The 21,310-nt window shown below is 37.2% G+C and overlaps 1 protein-coding gene across 4 annotated transcripts in view; it reads left to right on the top strand.

Moving 5' to 3' along the window:
* TLK1 (tousled like kinase 1) overlaps positions 1 to 20,257 on the top strand; it is a 136,160-nt gene extending 115,903 nt beyond the window's left edge. For 3 of the 4 annotated variants that reach the window (XM_073305809.2, XM_073305808.2, XM_073305811.2), the window contains 7 exons: positions 412 to 503; positions 597 to 686; positions 1,478 to 1,647; positions 3,806 to 3,941; positions 13,019 to 13,130; positions 13,472 to 13,579; positions 18,514 to 20,257. In XM_073305809.2, the coding sequence (XP_073161910.1) occupies positions 412 to 503; positions 597 to 686; positions 1,478 to 1,647; positions 3,806 to 3,941; positions 13,019 to 13,130; positions 13,472 to 13,579; positions 18,514 to 18,690 (885 nt within the window). In that variant the 3' untranslated portion in view covers positions 18,691 to 20,257. Of the gene's footprint in view, positions 1 to 411; positions 504 to 596; positions 687 to 1,477; positions 1,648 to 3,805; positions 3,942 to 13,018; positions 13,131 to 13,471; positions 13,580 to 15,212; positions 15,408 to 18,513 lie in introns of those variants that run through there. The other variant, XM_073305810.2, reaches the window with a different exon arrangement.
* Positions 20,258 to 21,310: the final 1,053 nt, after the last annotated feature.

Here is a 21,310-nt window from a genome sequence, read left to right as displayed (position 1 = left end):
TGCGTGCCACTGAAATGAGCCTTTGTGAACCCAAACATAGATGTAACCTCTTGGTTAGTCATAGCTTCTCCGGATACATTTATTTTTCTGAATATAAAATTGGCAGAAGTCTTGCTGGATAAGAAAATATCTGAGGAAAGTGGAACAAAATTGTCAATGTTATGATAAGCTATCTAGTGCAACACCATGGCTCTAGAAACTGCATGTAGTGTTACTTGTGTAATAAAGTTTGTATACGTCAAATTAAGTGGGTCTTCACGATTATGAAGTGTTTTTCTATAACACATCTGTATAATTTCATTTTGCTTAATTTGTCTGTAGATCTGTGGATTATATGCTGAATTTGGACCTTTTTGGGTGTTGTTTTTTTTGTCATCTTTGGTTGTAATTGTCCCATATCTGGTTTTCTAGGCTTTTGATCTTTATGAACAAAGATACGCTGCTGTGAAAATACACCAACTTAACAAAAGCTGGAGAGATGAGAAGAAAGAAAACTACCACAAGTAAATATTAATAATTTAGGATTCTTGTGGTAAATTGAACTGTGTTCTGTTGATCATGGAAAGTTAACAAACATCTTAAACATCTTCTTTTAGACATGCCTGCAGAGAGTATAGAATACACAAAGAACTGGATCACCCCAGGATAGTTAAACTCTATGACTACTTCTCCCTGGATACAGATACGTAAGTGAAATGACACTGGTTTTAGAACATTCCAAGTATTCTTAATACCTTACTTTTATTAAAATGAAGACTGTATTTGAACATTAAGGGTGAGATCCTCACCTCAGCTCTGACCTCATTATCTAAAATGACTGGAGCAATAATGTAAAGGGGCATTAAAAGCCCCAGTTCTGGCTGGTAGAAAATTCCCCATGGTGCAGACATTGTGGAAGACAGTCGTAAGGCTGCCTTCTGGGGACGCCCTCGTATAAGGGGCATGTTGGGATGGACTGCAGCACACAGTGCTGCAAGTGAGTCCAGGTAGCACTGTAGTACATAGGACAGCCCAGGGAAGCTACTGCAACTTAGACAGACCTCCAGGGCTGTCTTAGTTACACCAGGGGCTTCTCCAGTTCCCTGTGCAGCCAGGATTAGGAGTATCCATAACCACTACCATGCTTCCCTTGGGCTGTGCCTTTAAGATACCCAGCACAGAAGTTCACTGTAAGAGATTACACTATGTTTTTTATCAAGAAACTTGTCTAAGTATGCAAAAAGGAAAGTTTTTACATGGCCTCACTAATATTTGTGTAGTCTCTTTTCTGTTGAATACAAATGCTTTGATGTTGGGTTTTTAATTAACTAGTTATGCCAGTTTCCCTTAATTAAAAAAGCTAGATTATTTTATTCATATAAATGAAATTGTTAACTTGTCATTATCAGTCTTTAATTTTTTTTCATATGATTGTGCAGTTAGATGGCAATTTGTACCCTGCCTTATCTGACGCTGTATTTCTGAATTTTTACTCTAGGTTTTGTACGGTGTTGGAGTACTGCGAAGGCAATGATTTGGATTTTTATCTCAAGCAACATAAACTGATGTCAGAGAAGGAGGCTAGGTCCATTGTAATGCAAATAGTAAATGCACTACGGTATCTCAATGAGATCAAGCCCCCTATTATACACTATGATCTTAAGCCAGGTAAATGAAAAAAGTTACAGCAGAAAATGCAATAATTTTGTTCTCTCGTATTTTATTTGTAATCCGTGTTGGAAAATCTCAGATTAATTTCTGGTTGTCAGTTCTTAAACATCTCCAAAATCCATCTTTCTCTTACATCTTTACAGCTGAAACCTTTGTCTGTTCTTTGCTAACACTTGCCTCAACTCATTAATTATTTTGTGTTTTTAATTTATGGGGTAAGTCCCTGTCACAAGGTGCAGCCCTCATCGCCAGACTGGCGCCTCCTGCTGGTCATGCTGGGGATTAGCTCGAGGCAGATGCCCACATATGCGGTCTGCACACCAGCACTCTGTCTCTGCTCCTGCCTACGGCTCCTCTATTAGCTCCCAAAACGGCAGCATCCTCTTCTCAACTCAGCCCTCTGGCTAGATCGTCATCTGTTTCCCCTTTCCAGGAGGGGATCTCTGTCCAACAGTTGAGCCACTTCCCCAGTGACGAGTTCGGGGGGAGACCCAGGCCAACCCACTAATGTGGCCCAGGAACTCAGTAAGTAGCAGCCTCTTGCTGCTGCTCTATAAACTCAGTCAGTGCTGCTGTATTTCCCTGGGCCACTTCTCCGTGGCCCTAGCACCTTCTTTGCCCTTACCTCAGTGCATTCAGCTGGGCTCCCTGCAGCAGCTCACCCTACTCGTCCCTTTTATCTGAGCGTCCCTTTTATCTGAGCCTTCCGGGCCTGGGTTGCTCCCTGCATCTCCTCCCTAATTGGCTGTACTTCACAGAGCCTCTCTGGGCTGCTGGGAGGACTCACTTCCATTACTCCTTCCTGGGAGGGCATGATTAACCCCTTTTATGCCTGTGTGGGGTACATACCCCATCACAGATCCAGAGAACATGACGGACACCTTCAGAAATACAAAGAAAATAATTTTTTGTTTCATTCCCCTCTGGTCTTTCCAGAATGCTGCTGTGAAAATCATTTCCCTTTATTGCGCATTTTCCTTGTCTACTCAAATCCTTTCACTGGCTATCCTATCACTGATATCCTATTTCACTGGATATCACTGGCTATCCTATCACTGGCTAGTTAAGGATTTTGCCTTCACATTGAAGTCTCTGTGTAATTGCACTCATGCCTACAAGTGTTGTCCTTCTTTGCTATAATCAGGCCTCTTTCCTAGCTGCTCCCTTTGTATCCTCCTTCCACTGTTATCTTCATGTCCTCTTCCATGCTATCCCCTTATGCCTGGAACACTCCAATTTTTCTTGCATGTCTAATGACCATCATCTTTATTCAGTTCTCTCCTTAAATCTTAGTGGATGCGTCTTCCAATGGAGAAGTCTTCCAATAATGACTCAGCATAGAGTAAATAAAGTGAAAGTGACCATTTTAAACAGATTTACACCATCTTCTACCTTGGGGCTTCATTTGGCCATCTAGTTTGTTAGTACTCTCTTTGTGAATCTTAAATTGTTAACTCCTTAAGACAAAGCTACATCAACTGTACAACATCAAGCTACCGCTTAATAAGTAGGACACTGTTAACATGGATTTCTTCTAGAGAGGATAGAGTTGTATGGTATGCATGCTCTTTTGCACAGTTCCAGGGATGACTGTTCTCATATAGAACAATTCTGAATATATTTTTATTAAGACAATTTACATTCTCTTTCAAAAATATTAAATTAAGATTGGTAAAAAAAAATTGTTTAAATAATGAATAAAGTATAATGCTAAAGAAAAACAAAAATAATATGAGAAATTCACTGTGCAGTTTAAAAACATGAGGGGGAGGTCCTTGGCCTGTCTGTAGCCCCTTTGCACTGTTTTTGGGGGGCATATAGAGGCTGGCCTTAAAGCCAATTTAACCAGCTTCCTGTGAATTCTGTGATGCTGGTAGAACATGTTTTTGGGACAATAAGTGGGGAAAAAGCACCATAGCCAGAGTTGCTGTGATCTGGTGTTTCCCAGCTACCCAGTCAGTCCCTTGGGGGGCCACTGCAGTTGGGAGAAACGTAGAACTGCACAAGGGGTCAGTGATTTGAGTAGGAGGGTAGAAAGGTGGTGTTCAGCTGTTTCAGCTGTATCAGGCACTGCTGCAGATTGAACCTATTAAGAAGCACTTATTTAGTATTTTTGTGATAAGATTGCACATTCATAATTTTTTGTTATTGTTAGGTAACATCCTTCTAGTAGATGGAACAGCATGTGGAGAAATAAAAATCACTGATTTTGGTCTCTCTAAAATAATGGATGATGACAGCTATGGTGTGGATGGAATGGACTTAACTTCACAAGGGGCAGGAACTTATTGGTAATTTTAAGTTTGGACAGATATGTTGTTTAAACTCTTATTGTTCAAATTTCAATTATGTAAAATCAGTTTTACACAGATATCTAGGATTAAAAGCATCAGATGTAAAATGGTGAAAGGAAAATGATTTATATGCAACATTTGGTCTGTGGATCTTAGTGCTCAAGAAACATCATAATACTGAATTTTGTAGGATGCATAATATAATAAAATGTTTATAGGAGTACAAATAACGTCTACAGTTACATTAGCTAATCTGTTTTCAAATCTGGGGATCAGCTAAAGTAAGAAAGAATCACCCTGGCCCAAAGCATAGAGTTGGACAGTTAGGTGCAATATGAGGGTTTTAGTATGGGGTTTTTTCCCCCAAAGTGTTGGGTGTTGGAAAAATGAAGTTAGACTAGGAGGACCTTTGATTACTTCTAGTATGGCAATTCCTATGTTTCTGTTTTTACTTCTCCTGTGGAAGTCAATTTATACTTCACTCATCATCTTCCAGGAAGGCAGCAGCCAGGATATATATTTGAACATTCTGAAAGAATCACCATTTTAGTTCAGAATGTTATAAACATGTTTTCCAAGAAGAAAATATATATTAAACCCTTTGACTTTTGGTAGTTCATGACAGCCATCCCAAGAGTGATGGGTTTGCATAGATGCTTAGTACTGGGAAATTTTAGTGGGAGAAATGTTATCAATTCCAAGAACTTCAGATCCCCAGATCATCATCTTCAGATAGACCATGTATACGCACACATTAAAATAATTCCTTTAGTCTTAAAGGTTCAGTTGACTGGAAAACTGACCAGCCATACTATATGTGTAGGGATAATATATATATTGCAGTTTTTATTACATATGTACATATAGGATAAATCTACTGTGTTAGTATAAAAATGTTATAGAGTGTTTTCCAGTATTGTGTATGTTAATTAAAATTTGTACACTAGGTTAGACCCTTAGGAGGACCTTTGAGAATTAGGCATTTCTCATATGCGTGCCTGAAATCTTCATTACCATGCAGTGAAATTGCAACATATGTCCTAAACGAAGCATTTTAAAAAATGTATGCCTAAATACATTTCCCAGATCAGCACAAGTGTAAAAGTCTTATGGAAAAGTAAGACTGAATACACTGTGACCTCTCACTTTATGCAAAAGCCCAAAAACTATGAAGGGCATGGCCAGTTTATATCTTCATATGACTATTTATTTGAAAAATGTATGTGGGAAGTGGAGGGGGTGCCCGCTTCTCCTGCTACTTGGAGAGTTTAAGGCCAGAAAGGACCATCAGATCATCTAGCCTGACCTTCTTCATATTACAGGCCACCAACACCATCCAGCACCTGCACGTTAAACCCAACAACCAAAATTAGACCAAAATATTACAACCCACAGGAGACTAGCCTATTCAGTGCCACAGACAGAGAATAGGAGGGACCAAGGTGCACCAGGGCTCAAGGCCCCAACAGTGGCAGGGAAATGATTAAATGAGATACAACTAAATAATCATGCTACGTGACCCACATCCAGACTCTGTAGAGGAAGGCAAAAAAACTAGGGCTGTCAAGCAATTTAAAAAATTAATTGTGATTAATCGTGCTGTTAAACAATAATAGAAATACCATTTATATAAATATTTTGGATGTTTTCCACTTTTCAAGTACATTGATTTCAATTACAACACAGAATACAAAGTATACAATGCTCACTTTATATTTATTTTTATTATAAATATTTGCACTGTAAAAATAAAAGAAATGGTATTTTTCAATTCACTTAATACAACTACTATAGTGCAATCTCTTTATCGTGAAAGTTGAACTTACAAATATAGAATTATGTATTAAAAAAACTGCATTCAAAAATAAAAAAATGTAAAACTTTAGAGCCTACAAGTCCACTCAGTCCTATTTCTTGTTCAGGCAGTCGCTCAGACAGACAAGTTTGTTTACATTTGCAGTAGATAATGCTGCCCACTTCTTGGTTACATCACCTGAAAGTGAGAATAGGTGTTCTCATGGCACTGTTGGAGATGGTGTTGCAAGATATTTACGTGCCAGATGCAGTAAAGATTCATATGTCTCTTCATGCTTCATCTACCATTCTAGAGGACGTGCGTCCATGCTGATGATGGGTTCTGCTCGATAACAATGTTCATTTTCATCATCTGAGTCAGATGCCACCAACAGAAGGTTGATTTTCATTTTTGGTGGTTCGGGTTCTGTAGTTTCTGCATTGAAAACTTCTGAAAGCATGCTCCACACCCCGTCTCTCTCAGATTTTGGAAGGCACTTCATATTCTTAAACCTTGGTTCAAGTGCCGTAGCTATCTTTAGAAATCTCACATTGGTACCTTCTTTGTGTTTTGTCAAATCTGCAGTGAAAAAGGTGTTTCTTAAAACGAACAACATGCTGGGTCATCATCTGAGACTGCTATAACATGAACTATATGGCAGAATGCAATAGAACAGGAGACATACAATTCTCCCTGAAGGAGTTGAGTTACAAATTTAATTAATGCATTATTTTTTTAACCAGAGCCATCAGCACGGAAGCATGTTCTCTGGAATGGTGGCCAAAGCTTGAAGGGGCATACGAATGTTTAGCATATCTGGCACGTAAATATCTTGCAATGCCGGCTACAGAAGTGCCATGTGTACGTCTGTTCTCACTTTCCGGTTACACTGTAAATAAGAAGTGGGCAGCATTATCTCCCGTAAATGTAAACAAACTTGTTTGTCTTAACAATTGGCTGAACAAGAAGTAGGACTGAGTGGACTTGTAGGCTCTAAAGTTTTACATTTTGTTTTTGAGTGCACAAAAATCTACATTTGTAAGTTGTACTTTCACGATAAAGAGATTGCACTATGGTATTCGTATGAGGGGAATTGAAAAATACTATTACTTTTATCATTTTTACAGTGCAACTATTTATAATTAAAAAATATAAAGTAAGCACTGTACACTTCGTATTCTGTGTTGTAATTGAAATCAATATATTTTAAAATGTAGAAAAACATCCATAATATTTAATAAATGTCAATTGGTATTCTGTTGTTTAACAGTGCAATTAAAGCTGCAATTAATAGCGATTCATTTTTTTGAGTTAATAGTGTGAGATAACTGTGATTAATCAACAGCCCTAAAAAAGCCCCCAAGGTCACTGCCAGTCTGACCTAGGGGAAAATTCCTTCCTGACCCCGCATATGAGAATCAGTTAGACCCTGAGTACGTGAGCAAGAACCAATCAGCCAAGCACCTGGGAGAGAGAATGCTTGATGCTGCCTTAGAGCTCTGTCCAATATCTCATCTCCAGCTGTGGGTCCTCCCTAATGTTTCAAAGAAAGGAGAAAAAAACACCCACCCAGAATATACTGGGGAGCAAATGAATAATCCCTTACTGACTCCTACTGGTTGCCAGGTGAAACCCTGAAGTATGAGCTTCAGATGCATAAGACTTAAACCAAAAGTGAGCCCCAGGGCAATTGAGCCCTTCCCCCTAACACCACGAGCAACCTCATCATACAGTAGCTCTCATAAATTTGTTCTGCTCTCTCTTAAAAATAATATAGTTGCTTGCCTGCTCAACTCCTTTTGAGAGGCTGTTCCAGAACCTCATCCCTCTGACAGAAACCTTCTTCTGATTTCCAGCCTGAATTTGTTCATGGACAGTTTATATCTGCTTGTTCTTGTGCTAGCATTGTCCTTCAGCTTAAATAGCTCTTCACCCTCCCTGAGAGCAATCATATCCCCTAATGTATTTTTAGAGAGCAGTCATATCTCCCCTGCGCCTTTGTTTTACTAGACTAAACAAGCCATGTTCTTCCAGTCTTCTCTCATAAGATGGGTCCTCCATTCCCCTTATCTTATGGGCCCTCCATTCCCCTTATTCCTATTAGCTCTTCTCTGCACTTGCTTTAGTTGAAATTAGTCTTTCTTGAACATGGGTAACCAGAATCGTACCAGTATTCCAAATGAAGTTTTACCAGTGCATTACATAATGGCATTAATACTACTTTATCTCTACTGAAAATGCCTCATCTGATACTTCCTAGGATCACATTTGCCTTTTTCACAGCTGCATCACACTGGTGGCTCATAATCATCTTGTGATAGACCCACACATCCAGGTCTCTCTCCTCCTCTGTCACTTCCAACTGATGAGCCCCCAGCTGAAGCAGAAATTCTTATTATTGGACCCTGAGTGAATGACTTTGCGTTTTGTACCATTGAATTTTATCTCTCACTCCCGTCTTCAAGTTCATCCAGATCTTCCTGTATAATAATCCAGTCTTCCTCTGTATTGACAATGCCTCCCAGCTGTGTCATCAGCAAATGTCATCAGAACACTTATACTTTTTATGCCAAGGTCATTAATAAAAAATGTTGAACCAGATTGGCCTCAAGACTAATCTTTGAGGAACTCCCCTAGTAACCTCCCTCTAGTCCAATAATTCACCTTTTAGCATAACCCACTGCCTTCTCCCCTTCAGCCAATTACTTATCCACCTTACAATGCTTGTACTGATCCCTATATTCCCTAATTTAAGAAATAATTTCTCATATGATACTGTTGTCAGACGCTTTACTGAAGTCCAAGTATATTGGTTTACTGCACTTCCCTTATCTAAAAAAACAATTATTTTCTCAAAGAAGGAAATCATGTCAGTTTATCATGTTCTACCTTTGTTAACCCTTATTGCATTACATCCCCTTTACCAATTTCCTCTATGAATGTAATTACTCTTTCCTTCACAACTTGATCTAAAACTTTACATATTACTGAAGTCTGACTAACAGGCCTATAAATGCCCAGATCACTTGTTTTCCCTTTCTTAAATAGGTATTTTCCAGTCATATGGCATTACCCCTGAATAGACAGATTTATTAAATATCCTTGCTACTGGACTAGCAATGTCATATGTCAGTTGTTTCAGTATTCTGGGGTGGAAATTATCTGGTCCCACCGATTTGAGCACAATAAGATCTTTAAATTTTCCTCTACCTGAGTTGTAGAAATTTCCACTTCTTGACACTCATTTCCATTACATGTACATATTCTGTAATGTCATCCTTACTGAAAACTGAGGCAAATTTTATGTATTTAGTTTTTGGGCTGTATCTAGATTATATTTAATCTCCATCCCATCCACACTGCATAATGGCCCAACCTCATCTTTCCATAGTTTCTATATAACTAAAAAACTTTTTATTTATTTAAATGTCCATGGCAAGAGCTAATTCAGCTTGACTTTTGGTAATTCTCGCTTTTCTCCTCCTTTTTCTAACCTCCACAATGTAGATCTTTTTTTGCTTTTTTTGCCTTTTCTTATTCCCTATAGGTTCTCTGCTTACTCCTAATAAATTTTTTAGGTGGTCATTCATTCAGCTGGGTCTCTAGCCTTTCCCTACAAGTTTTTTTCCCTTTTCTTGTGATGCAAATTTCTGATAGTTTTGTATAGTTGATCTGAAGAAATTCCAAGCAACCTCCACATTTAAGTTTTTTCTGCTCTTCATTACAGTTGACTTCTTTAACTAATTCTTTTAATTGACCAAAGTCTGCCCATTTACAATAAAAAATTATAGTTCACAACCTGGTTTTGATTCTTTTCACTTAATTTAAATTGAATTAGCCCATGATCACTTGATCCAAGGTTATTTCCTATGATTTGCTCTTCTTTGATGTCCTCACTGCTTACTAAAAGCAAGTCTAAAATTGCATCCACTGTTGGTTCAGTGATGATTTGAGGAAGAAAACTGTCATCTATCACATCCAGGATTACATGGGTCTTACCAATATTAAGAGCATTTGTTCTCCAATCTGTATCCAGGAAGTTAGTCTGTCATTATTATTGTTCCTAAACGTATTTGTCTCTAATAATATTGGAGATCTCTGTGTATATGCGAGTCTGACCATGGGGGTCTATAGCAGACCTCTGATACTATCGCAACAAGACCCTCTTTTTACAATCCTTCCATAAAGTGAATTTGAAACAGATTGTATGGACAAAACAAATTCTGTTTTGTCCATACAATCACTTTGTATTTCTTTAGTGTACCACTTGGTTGACGTACAACCCTTACCTTTATTCCTCTCTCTCTCTGTCTCAAACAGCACATACCCTTCAATACCTGTATTCCAGTCATGAATGTTCTGTAATCGCTATAATATCTGGTTTCACTTCTGCACCAGTAGCACCAATTGCTCCATTTTATTGTCCAGACTCCTGGCATTTGTGTACAAGCATTTCAGTTGTTTCCCTCAGACCTCACCTGGTTTTCTTCCTTGTGATGTTCCACTGCTACTTACTATAGCTTCATTGAGCTGATTTTCCTGTTCCTGTGTATTGAAGCCAGATGTGAAGATTTCACGAGTCTCTCCCAGTCTTGTCCCCTCATCTCCTGGTTTAAAGCCCTTCTTGTCAATTGTGCCACCTTTAATCCCAGAAATTGAATACCCCTTAATTAATACTACTTGGTTTCAGGAATAAGCCCCACACCTATTGATGAAAAGAGGGAGCACTTTAGGGAATTGTGTTTGCTATGAAATCTAATCATGTTAGAATATAACCTTAAAGAGTTAGTTAACAGTATACTGGCCACAGTTTTGTAATCATTGTAGACAAGGATAAATTAGATTCAGCATTGTCACCAAGACATGGTCGAACAGAATCAAGATTAGCTGACACAATGTGAAATACAACTTGCCCTTGTCTGCACTGACTGCAAAGTTATGGTCCGAATTGTGTTGGAACGTGCTTTTTAAGAGTCAGGTTAACTAACACATACATAAAATGTTATAACCAAGACAAGCCCTAGGACTTGCTCATGGCAGCCATGTGAGGAGGTAGTAGGAAACACCGTCGCTCTTGAAGAGCGAGGATATTAGCAGCTGTAGGGCAGGATTAGCAGCAGCAGGCTGTAGAGCCAGCCTGAGATACCCCAAGGAGGGAAATTACACTCACACCCTTCCTGCATCCTACCTTCACTAGGTAGGTAGGAGGCCCAGAGACATCCCACCAGTGTATCTGTTCGGTGGTAATGAAGGCTGGGGATAAACCAGCTCTTCTTTCTTGTGCACTCAGGCACTTTTACAAAAAGCTATTATGAAAAAACTACCTACAGAACAGGGAAACCAGTGAGTATCTTCATTGTTTATAGAAACTTCTTGGCTGGGATTTGCTGTGCCCAATACCTCCCTGTTCTGAAAGTGCTTTTGGCTTTTCTACTCTTTGCCATAGCAGCCCTTCAATCCTGCTAGTGGGTGTGAAGAGTAAGTAGGAGGGTAGTGTTGGCCAGCCCATTATCCGCCAATTCTTCTGAGCACTTAGCCTCTTTTTGTTAGTTTACCTGCAGTAAGGAAAGAAGTCAGGGGCTCAAACTTAATTTTAAACAGAAAAGTCAACACTGTACCTATCAGTTCTGTAACTTTTTCCATTTACTAAGTTTTAATAATAGAATTTGTTTTTACCTTTTTCTTTAGCTAACGAAACACAAAACCCCCCACATTGAAAAAACATAATTTAGGTAGCAAAGTCAAGCACTCAGTAGTTAGGAAATACTATATCCATATGGCAGGGGGAGGAGGGGGAGAGAGAGACACACATTAATATTTGGAAATATTTATGTCAAATGAAAATGTTAAATAATATGGATGTGTTAGGATTATTTTCACTCATTGTGATATCTCTCTACAACTTGATTGACTTTTTCACTTTCTAGTCACTGTGTCAGGCTAAAGGTATTCTCTAGTCCACAACTCTATATAGCTTGTGTAAAAATGTCTGTGTATGTATTGTTTTGTTTCATTAATGTTTCAGTTTGGCCCTATAATTCGGTATAATTTATTATTTGCTGTGTTTCATTTTTTAAAATTATTGGTATATTAATATTCTGTTACTGGCATAATAATGCCTGTAGTCATTTATACAATACATACACATAAAATCACCTGACAAAATTTTCAATCTTGGGAGCCTAAAGTTGGGTGCTTAATTCCATATTTAGGTACTTAAATAAGTGGCTTTATTTTTTAGAGATATTAGGCACCTTGAACTATTTCTGATGTTATATCTACTTAAGCCTCTCAATATTTATTTAGGTGCCTAACTTTAGGGGAATCTGTTATTAAAATTTTGGTCCTTTAACTCTAGCTAGTCTGAAATGCCATGTGCACTAATTACATTATAAATTAGTACAAGTTCAAAAAATAGTAAGGTCCATGACCTTTATACCACTACTAAATTTCAACACATCACATTGCCAAAACGATTGGATTTTCTTTAGAAACTAGCTGTTTTCTGTCTCCTAGTATGTCTTGAAAAGGTTGATTCATAGAAGGAAATGCTGTAAGATAATTTGAAGAGGGAGTTACTTCATAAGGAATTTGTGTAAATTGTCATGTACAGAAGCTGAATGTCTATGTTCATTGTATCTCTTTTAAACTATTCACTACCTACTGTGTGTACTATACAGTGTATTTTCATTTAATTGATATACAATACGTTGCAGTAAGTCATCAGGTGTGAAGAAGGGACAGTAATGGAAGGGTTACATAAGCTTTAATGTTGATTTATGTAAAATACTGTATAGTCATTTTTAGAGTTTTCTGCTTCTATAATAGGTAGAAAACAATCTTGAGATTTACATAGACGTTTTAATAAATACATATTTAATTTATTTACCTCCTGTGAGAACAGGCAACAAAAAGGGAGGAGTGTATATCCAGTCTAGGGACCCAATCTCTAAATAATTAGTATCTCAGGCATTAGTTATTTTGCCCACTCCTAGGAATATGAGATAAAGAATAAGGTCTATTTTATTCAACATGAACTTCACTTTCTAAAAATTGAAATCTCACTGTATAGTTGATTAGTTCTATTACCTGTGTCTGACACTATGGACAATTGAAAATTACAATGTCACTCTTGATATTAACAAACAAACAAACCCACAGACTTGAAATAACTGTACCCATGTTAAAGAATCAGGTGCAGTCAGATGTATAACTTTGTGTTTGAACATGTTCTAAAGATTGTGGGCTTACTTGCAGTGACAAGGTTTTGGTTTTACAGGTACTTGCCTCCAGAGTGTTTTGTAGTTGGGAAAGAGCCGCCGAAGATTTCAAACAAGGTTGATGTATGGTCAGTTGGAGTAATCTTTTTCCAGTGTCTTTATGGAAGAAAGGTGAGACAAAATGTGTTTAAAAACCTTGTACAGCTTTAAGACAAGCTTCTCTACCTATATTTCCACTACGCACTGAAATTGTGGTCATAAAGACCTTAAATCAATGTTACTTCAGTTTCTGAACATTGATACTATGTTCGTTGATGCCTCTTTCAAACAAGAGGTAGAGGAACAAATAGTCTAGCCTGACATAAAAATGTAATTTTACTTAAAAGTGGTGTTAGATATTTTTGTGAGCACACAGACAGTTTAAAATAACATAAATTAGAGTGAAGATATGTTGTCACTGAAATTGATACTTGGATGCTTCATGAGGAAATTTATCTGAATTTATTTTTCAGCCATTTGGTCATAATCAATCACAACAAGATATCCTACAAGAAAACACAATATTAAAAGCCACAGAAGTCCAGTTCCCAGTTAAACCTGTTGTAAGCAATGAAGCCAAGGTAAATTTTCTTAGAACCTAATTAAGTAGCATGAAGCAAATACTAAATTTATTGATTGGTTTTAGAGTATTTACTTTAGAAGCAAGCTATAAAATTACCACTAATTTAAGAATACCACGTAAGTGGGAAAGAGACAGGTTACAGCCTCTGGTTACAGCCTCTCTTTACAGTTTGAAATTATTTCAGTTTTTTGTAGAATATATCTCTTTTGGGACTTAACCAAGATCAGATGCCCAAAAGTAATCTGGGACAGACCTACTTCATATTTTACATTTACGTAGTGCCTTTCCTCCAAAAGGACTCCTAAGTGCTTCAAACCAGGCCTTCTCAAAAACTGTCATCACTGTTGCTGTCTTTTTTTGGTGTTTATTCCCTAGAAGACTCTGGCTGCCTCACTGTATTAGCTAATTAAGTCATTTCATTAAAAGTTTGTTTTGTAACAGGCTGCTTCTGAAAGTAGTGGATGTTTGTTACCTAATTTTCTCAATCTGAAGAACCAGCATCACTGCTGGAATGCATCTGGAAAATGCCTTCTACTATTGCTCCTTTTGAAATTCATAATGTACCAGCCACATTAACTCTAGGCTGATTAAGTAGTACGTTTTCAAGATCGGATCAACTTCAGGAGGGACAAGAATATCAAAATAGTTGGGCTGCCATAGGGCATGCAGGGCAGAGATCAGTACATTTAAAAACACATTATTTTGGGACTGGAAGAAATGTCTAACCCCTTCTGCCTGGACATATTATTCAAGATTCTACAGAGAAGTGAGGATAAAAGGAGATTCCAGTGACTTTGGTGATTATAGCTGTGGACACCTGTACCATAAACTAGGTTCTAGAAATTGTGGCGGGGGGAAATAAATCTGAGGTACTTGATTTAAAATTGTTCTTATGCTTACTCTGGATATTAGTGACTTGACTCAAGCAAAAGACTCAGTGCTGGTTCAAAATAATGCTATAGGAAAAGGATTGGGCACTACTTCCAGTGTTGGAAAACAATTAATGTAACAATGTAAGGAATACATCTTTTGGAATCCAATTGGTGTAGAAGTAGGAGCAATGTGGAATCTTGTTCAAATAAGTAAGATTCTGGCTCTGAAGGTTAAGAGGGAAAAGTAGACATAATTTAGTAACTCTAGAGACTACTTTTCAAAAGGATGTGAATCTTTTTGGAATGAGTCTTTTTGTTATGGTTTGCCTGCATACATTTCTGTTGGTGATATTCTTAAAAGGAATTTCATATAGAGCAAGTTTCAGTTAGGGGTCACATAAAGTTTATGTAGACATTTCAAGAAGAATTGTTTGTCCTTTAATTTTTGTTCTCCTTTTGGAAAAATTGGGTCTCTTGTATTCAGTTAATGGACACAGGCACATACAATATGAGAACAGCATGTGACTGATAAGCTTACATTTTTTAATAGTTTATGCCCATTACCTTTTAGTTTGACCCTGATGGTTTTTGTGATTGAATTTATTGAAGGAAAACATGAGGCAACAGCTATTTAAATGTGGTTATAGTCAGAAAATGGCTATTTAAAACTGGCAACTTATCACTCTATTTGTATTGTGAGTAGTATTTGCTTCCATTAGTGACAAAAAATAATTTTTACTCATCTTTTATTGTTATTAGCATTGATTATCTACTATACCTATATGAGAGAGATGAATTCTTTTCTGATATGCACACCATCGTCAAGTGTAAACTAACATGCATTTGCAGACTTTGTATTGATGGCAGTGTGGAAGCAAGAAAGAAGCCAGACCTGGCAGTTGGAAAAAACACATTGTAAACTGAAAATTTGATCTAAAAATTATTTAGATTAAATAAACATAGATATTCTTGATGATATTTTTACAGTCAGTTTTCAGTGTGTGACTGTACTTTAAGGTCCTCATGTCATTTTCTTCCAATTTGTGTTTAGCTCTCTTTTGCATTATGTTGTTGTTTATACTGTGTTATAGGTGCACAAAGATTTAAAAACAAAACCCTGCCCCAAGGACCTAGCATACTATTTCAATAATTCATTTATTTTTTAAAATGTTAAAATGCTAAAATCCAAAAATGTCCAAGAGCTGCTGAATATTAATATACAAACACATATATTTGCATGATTTTTTACTTTATTTTTCAGTAGGAAAGTAACATATCTTTATATAAAAAGACCTGTAGTTATTGGATATGCAGTAGTTACAGTAAATTATGATGAAACTGCTATGTACAAGTCCAGTTTCTATAAAATTTGCATCACTAACAAATGCATGTTTTTCTTTGATCTTCAGTCTTTATTTTAGGACAAAGGGTAAAAAACTGAATTGCTTTATCAGGGAAAGGAGGATTTTTCCCTAATCCTCCCACACTCTAATTACTTAACTAAATACTAATTATTTTTTTCATGGTATGTTAGTTAAATCCATAGCACTGTGTCACAGGGTTAATGGCCCCTCTAAGAGGGAGCAGGGTCCAGTACACATGCTATCCAGTTGGGCTTAAGGGAAGGCACTAGGGCCTTATAAAATGGGAGATAGCAGCAGGGGAAGGATGGCTATGCAGGACCTCTCTCAATCCAAGGAGGTAAGGGTGCTGCTAGAGGAAGCTGCAAGAGAGGCTGCAGAGAGAATGAGACTCCTGAACGAGAGAATAACTAGGGGAAGATCAGGACAGCAGCAGTGGAGGGTTGACTGCTGACCCTCTCTCTGAGCCCGAGAGAGAGTGTTAAAGAAGGCTGAACTATAGTTAGGAAGGGCAGGTAGTGGCTGCTTGGTGCAGAGCAGATTTAGAGAAAAAAACAGCTCCAGGATTGGCTGAAGGCACCAGATCTAAGTATGAGCTTTTGTGTTGTGGTGATGGACTTTATTTTGGGACTTAGAGGCTCATTTTGAACGGTTTATGATGTTAAAGTCCCAGGCAGGGTAATGTTAATCACCAGAAGGCTGTGTGGAGTTTATTACAGAGCCCTGGGAGAAGGGGAAACTGAGGCAGGTCTCTGCAGAGCCACACTTGACCAGTAGGGAGCACTATAGGGAAAGCATGCCCTTTTACGTACTGGTGATAGGGATTACCCATCACTGAATGCCAAAGCCCTAGCCCCCATTAGGATGCAGAAATTAATGTGTAGCCTGATGCTGGGCATTGGACTCAGGGACTAACAGCAGGAGATTGGACTTATTTAGGATTTAGGATTGGACAATGCCTTAGTATTTAACAATTCTGAGGTACAGAGAAGGATTCTGAGTTGATTATAGAATATATATAGGGTTGGAAGGATCAGGTATTTATCGGTAAATGTCAATTTAACTGTACCCATGAATCAACAAAAAATATTTCCATTGATAATTGAAATGTATAGGTAAGCAAAGTAAGAAAAATGTTTCTAGAGAACTTACTAGGAATTGATTTAAGGATTTTTTTACTTTTTATATTTTGAAATATGATGTTTACAATTTGTGTGTTAATGTTATTAAGCTTTAAGTTTTTGAATCTCAGTGTCCACTGTTGTTAAATTATTTTCTGATCCTCCCCCGTGATTTCTCCCAACTGTAAAACTTTAAATCAATTAAAAATTGAAAAAAAATGTTTAAAAATAAAAATCAATATTATCCACAGAAATTATTTTTTTTTAAAATCAAATTTTGTCAAGCCTAGGGGAAGTAGGTTGGGGGCTAGGAGTTTGCTGTGAGGGGATTTTTCAGCCAACTTTTTTAAAATACAGGATGCTTAGAGGTACAGTGCCTTTCCAGCCTGACATCCAGCATCATCAAGAGTAGTTTTTTGCTAGATTCCCGCACATCTAGGCAAACCAGTGTGATAAAACCTTCTTAATTTACAGAGGACAACTAGAATGGAATAATTTAATCAACTTCTCATCTACTCTCTATCTGATTCACAGTAGAATTTCCTACGGTTTCCACAAAGGAAAGTTATAGAAATCTTCTAAATTCTGAAGATGCTAATTTCTTACATGCCATATGATCTTGTGAGAATATATTTGATTACACATTCAATAATTCTAGCACAGTCTGACAGCTGCTTAATTTCACTACCACAGAGCCTCCCAAATTCAATCTTTCTGAAATGGACCAAGATGATTCCTTCCCTCCCACCCACCCACCAGTGCCAATATCCTATTTCTGGAACATTGCCATAGCTATCCTCATTATTACAGAGAACATCTCTAAATCTGCTAGAGAGAACAACCCTTCTAACATCACTGAATGGAAAAATAAGCATGTATCTGGAAGGACCATAAAAACCCACTGGCGAACATGCATTCTCTCTCCACATTCTCAGACTTCTGCACTTGCTTCAATTTATTGGTTGCAAATATTATTTCAAAACAGTAATGTGTTTTGTGTTGAAGGATGTTTGTTTTCATGTAAAATGTGGATTCCGTAGTTTTTGTCTGTTTATGAAGTTTTTCAAATAAGATTGATTTTTTTTTAAAGTGACACTAGATTTGTTGTTACATGCTAGCAGACTAACAAGTATGTAAACAAGTGCCATTGAGAAATGGTTGGTGTAAAATCAAGAGTAAGGGAAGAGCAGAGCACAGAAGCAGAACTTTAAATCAATGTAGGTGGTGGGAAAGGTAGTGAAGAGGTTTTTCAGTTTTGCAATCCTTAAGATGAAAAAACCTTGCAGGCAGAAGAAGGAAGATTATCTTCAAAATTGCTGTTACAAGCGAATATTGTCATAGAATTCTGTCTGCTCTGCATTTGTTGTACCCTTCCTACCATTTTGACATAAGTGTTGCAGAATTGTGGGGACCCACTAGTTAGTTACAAATTACATTGTCTTGCTGAATTGAGCTGCTTGAAAACAACAACTCTTAAACTGTTTAGAACTTGTTAAATCAACTGGAGGAAGAATTGACTCATAAGCAGCATTCATTTTGTTTGGAATACTAGTAATTTTTCCCCCCCTGCTTTTCTAGGCCTTTATCAGACGCTGTTTAGCATACCGCAAAGAGGATCGATTTGATGTCCACCAGCTGGCTAACGATCCTTATCTTCTCCCGCACATGAGAAGATCAAATTCTTCAGGAAACTTACATATGACTGGGCTGGCAGCATCCCCTACGCCACCTACTTCAAGCATTATTTCGTACTGAAATTTCTCCAAGTGAAGACTGGCATGATATATTTGTAGTTTCCAGATGCAGACTAGTTTGTGAACATTTGAGTGTTTTTACACAGGACAAGTTTGATTACTGTGTTTTCAGACTGAAGTCCTTCTGCTTAGTGTCCATTTGTATAATGGGAATGGATCATGGACTGTGAATAAATATACCCTTCTGACTGTAACCTTTAAACATTGAAGAATGACACTGCTTGTTGCACACAAATCGATGTGCTATGTTTAAGAGTAAAGAAAAGGTTTGGGGTTTTTTTGGGAACACTGTAAATAATCTTTTTAATACTTATAAAGTACATTTGGTTGATACTGGAGAGTGCTAACATGAAGGGTAGTTTTTCATTATTTAAATAAGAAAAGTAATGGACAAATTTGAACACACAGGAAAGGTTCAGTGTCTGGACATAAAAACAAAACAAAAACTTACTTCCCAAGTGGTTGAAACCAAAGTAAGAAGTGAGTGTCACAGCTGTATTCTGTATTAAGCTTTTCAGATAAAGTTATAATATTTTGTTTGGCTATTTGGTCTTATTTAAAGGCTGTACCTCAAAACCCATGTGTTCTTGTTTCACTGAGATTTTGAAGGGTGATGCATAGTTTCTGGTACATTATCCCTCAAATAGTTAATTTTGAACCCATCTACATTCTTCAAATTTATTGTACTTGTCACAAGTTTTGACAATGCTGCCACTTTCCAGGCCTTTGATAAAAGTAAATGATAGCATATATCCAAATGCAGACAGGTTATGTATGATGTTCTATGCAGGATAATGATGAATTCCCTTCTACTGCTATTGTAAATTGTTGTACAGAGGTCATATTTTCAGTTATTAAATTTCAGCAACTTATTCCTGTACAAATGTTTAAAGTATGGCTTTTTCTAATTGGATATTGTATTTTTTTTAAGTCTCCTTGAAGGCGCTTTTAATTGCTGCTAAATTATGTTGCTTTTACTTTTGCAAAAGAATCAGATGACCTCCTTAAAGTGCAAGTCAACTGTACGTTATAGAGAGATTAAAAGTAGATGATTCATTAACAATCAAGGCATGTAAAAGAAATCTGTGTTGGACATATACAGTACAGATCTTTAAGTCAGTTTCTTGTGCTCTTAACCTGTGGAGCACATTGATACTAGATGTAGAAGTTGTTCATGGTTATTTTCTATTTCTGGAAGTTCCTATCAACAAGGAAATGTTTCTTGTGGCTTGTACAGATATTTTAAAATGTGAAACATTTTCTAACTGCCTTGTATGGTAGAAACTTATTCTTCAGAACTCTGTCTCTCTTACGTACATTATTCCTTTTACTGTCCCATTCATGATGCTGAATTCGTAAATGTAATTTTGTCCATGCTGCAGAAAAAGGAGGCTGTATTACCACAGGTTTTCATTTACTATTGTACAGTTAAACTGTGGCTCTTGTTTCTGATGTTACAAGCCATTTTGTTTTCATTGTACATAAAGACACATTAACTGTCTCTTTAAGATGCTGCTGAAATTGTAGAGAATGTAGCCAAAACAGTAATAAAACAATGACAGTTGAAATTTCAAGTATGTATAAAGTTATTGCACCTGGGGAATCGGCTTGGCAGTGCCTATCAGACACTGCTAGAAGTAATTCTTTTGCTCACAAAAAAGCCAGTAGAACTTAAAGGGTCCCAAAATATTTCAGACAACAGTGGTATTGAAGTAAACTGCTGCTGTTCTTTCTTACAGAGGCAATACTGTGGTGAGTGGGGCTCATAGAAGTCATTATCTTAAGTGAAGGTTTCAAACTACTCTGTCTCCCACAGAAGAAAACATAATATTTTAGGTCCAAATAGTGACTTTTCCTCCTCAGATGTGCAGGGACCTTTCTCCCCATTGTACCACCCACACTGCAGAGACAAAGCCATTTCTCTTGCTCTCTGAGCTCAAGTGGGAATTGGAGTAGCTAGAAATGTTCTAGGCACTCTAAAGGTTGTGTTACCGTCCCACACCATGTCTGTACTGATATCTGCAATTAAGTCAAGGAGTATTTTTGCTTAAGCAAAAAAATAAACGTGCAAGATTGAGTAAATTGTATTCTTGTTGTTCAGATTGTGTTAATTATGTATTACATCTATTATATGGTAGTGCCTGGGAGGCCCTGTAATAAGATACAGCCTGTTCCTGCCCAAAAGAGCTTACAATTTTATAAATGTTGTTACCTAAAAATTAGTTTTCACACATAGTGAGTCTTGAGGCTCTGGAACGTCATCTGCTCTGGGAAGAAGGAATTTGATTGTTAATTACAGAAGTACTTAGAATTTAGCTTTATTCTGTATGGACAACATCAGTTTTTCCTGGTGTCAGTTCAGAATGTGAGATGCTATGGTGGAACATATCACAATTGTTTGTTTTTCTGTATTTTTGAAGTTTTTATATCAAACTTTTATACAGATTAGAGCCCTAGCTCTGTAATATAGTCTATTCTTTTCATATAGCTTTCTAATCTGGATATATCATCACTAGATCCAGAGTTAGTGCATTTTAACTATCATCATCCAGGTGGCTTTTCTACAGAGGCTCTTCCTAGCCACGCACCCTAGAAAAGGTGCTGCAGCCCCAAACATCACA

Source organism: Lepidochelys kempii, chromosome 11 (assembly GCF_965140285.1).
Source record: "Lepidochelys kempii isolate rLepKem1 chromosome 11, rLepKem1.hap1, whole genome shotgun sequence".
In the NCBI taxonomy this organism is placed as follows: domain Eukaryota; kingdom Metazoa; phylum Chordata; order Testudines; family Cheloniidae; genus Lepidochelys; species Lepidochelys kempii.
This window is presented reverse-complemented; position numbering and strand designations above follow the sequence as displayed.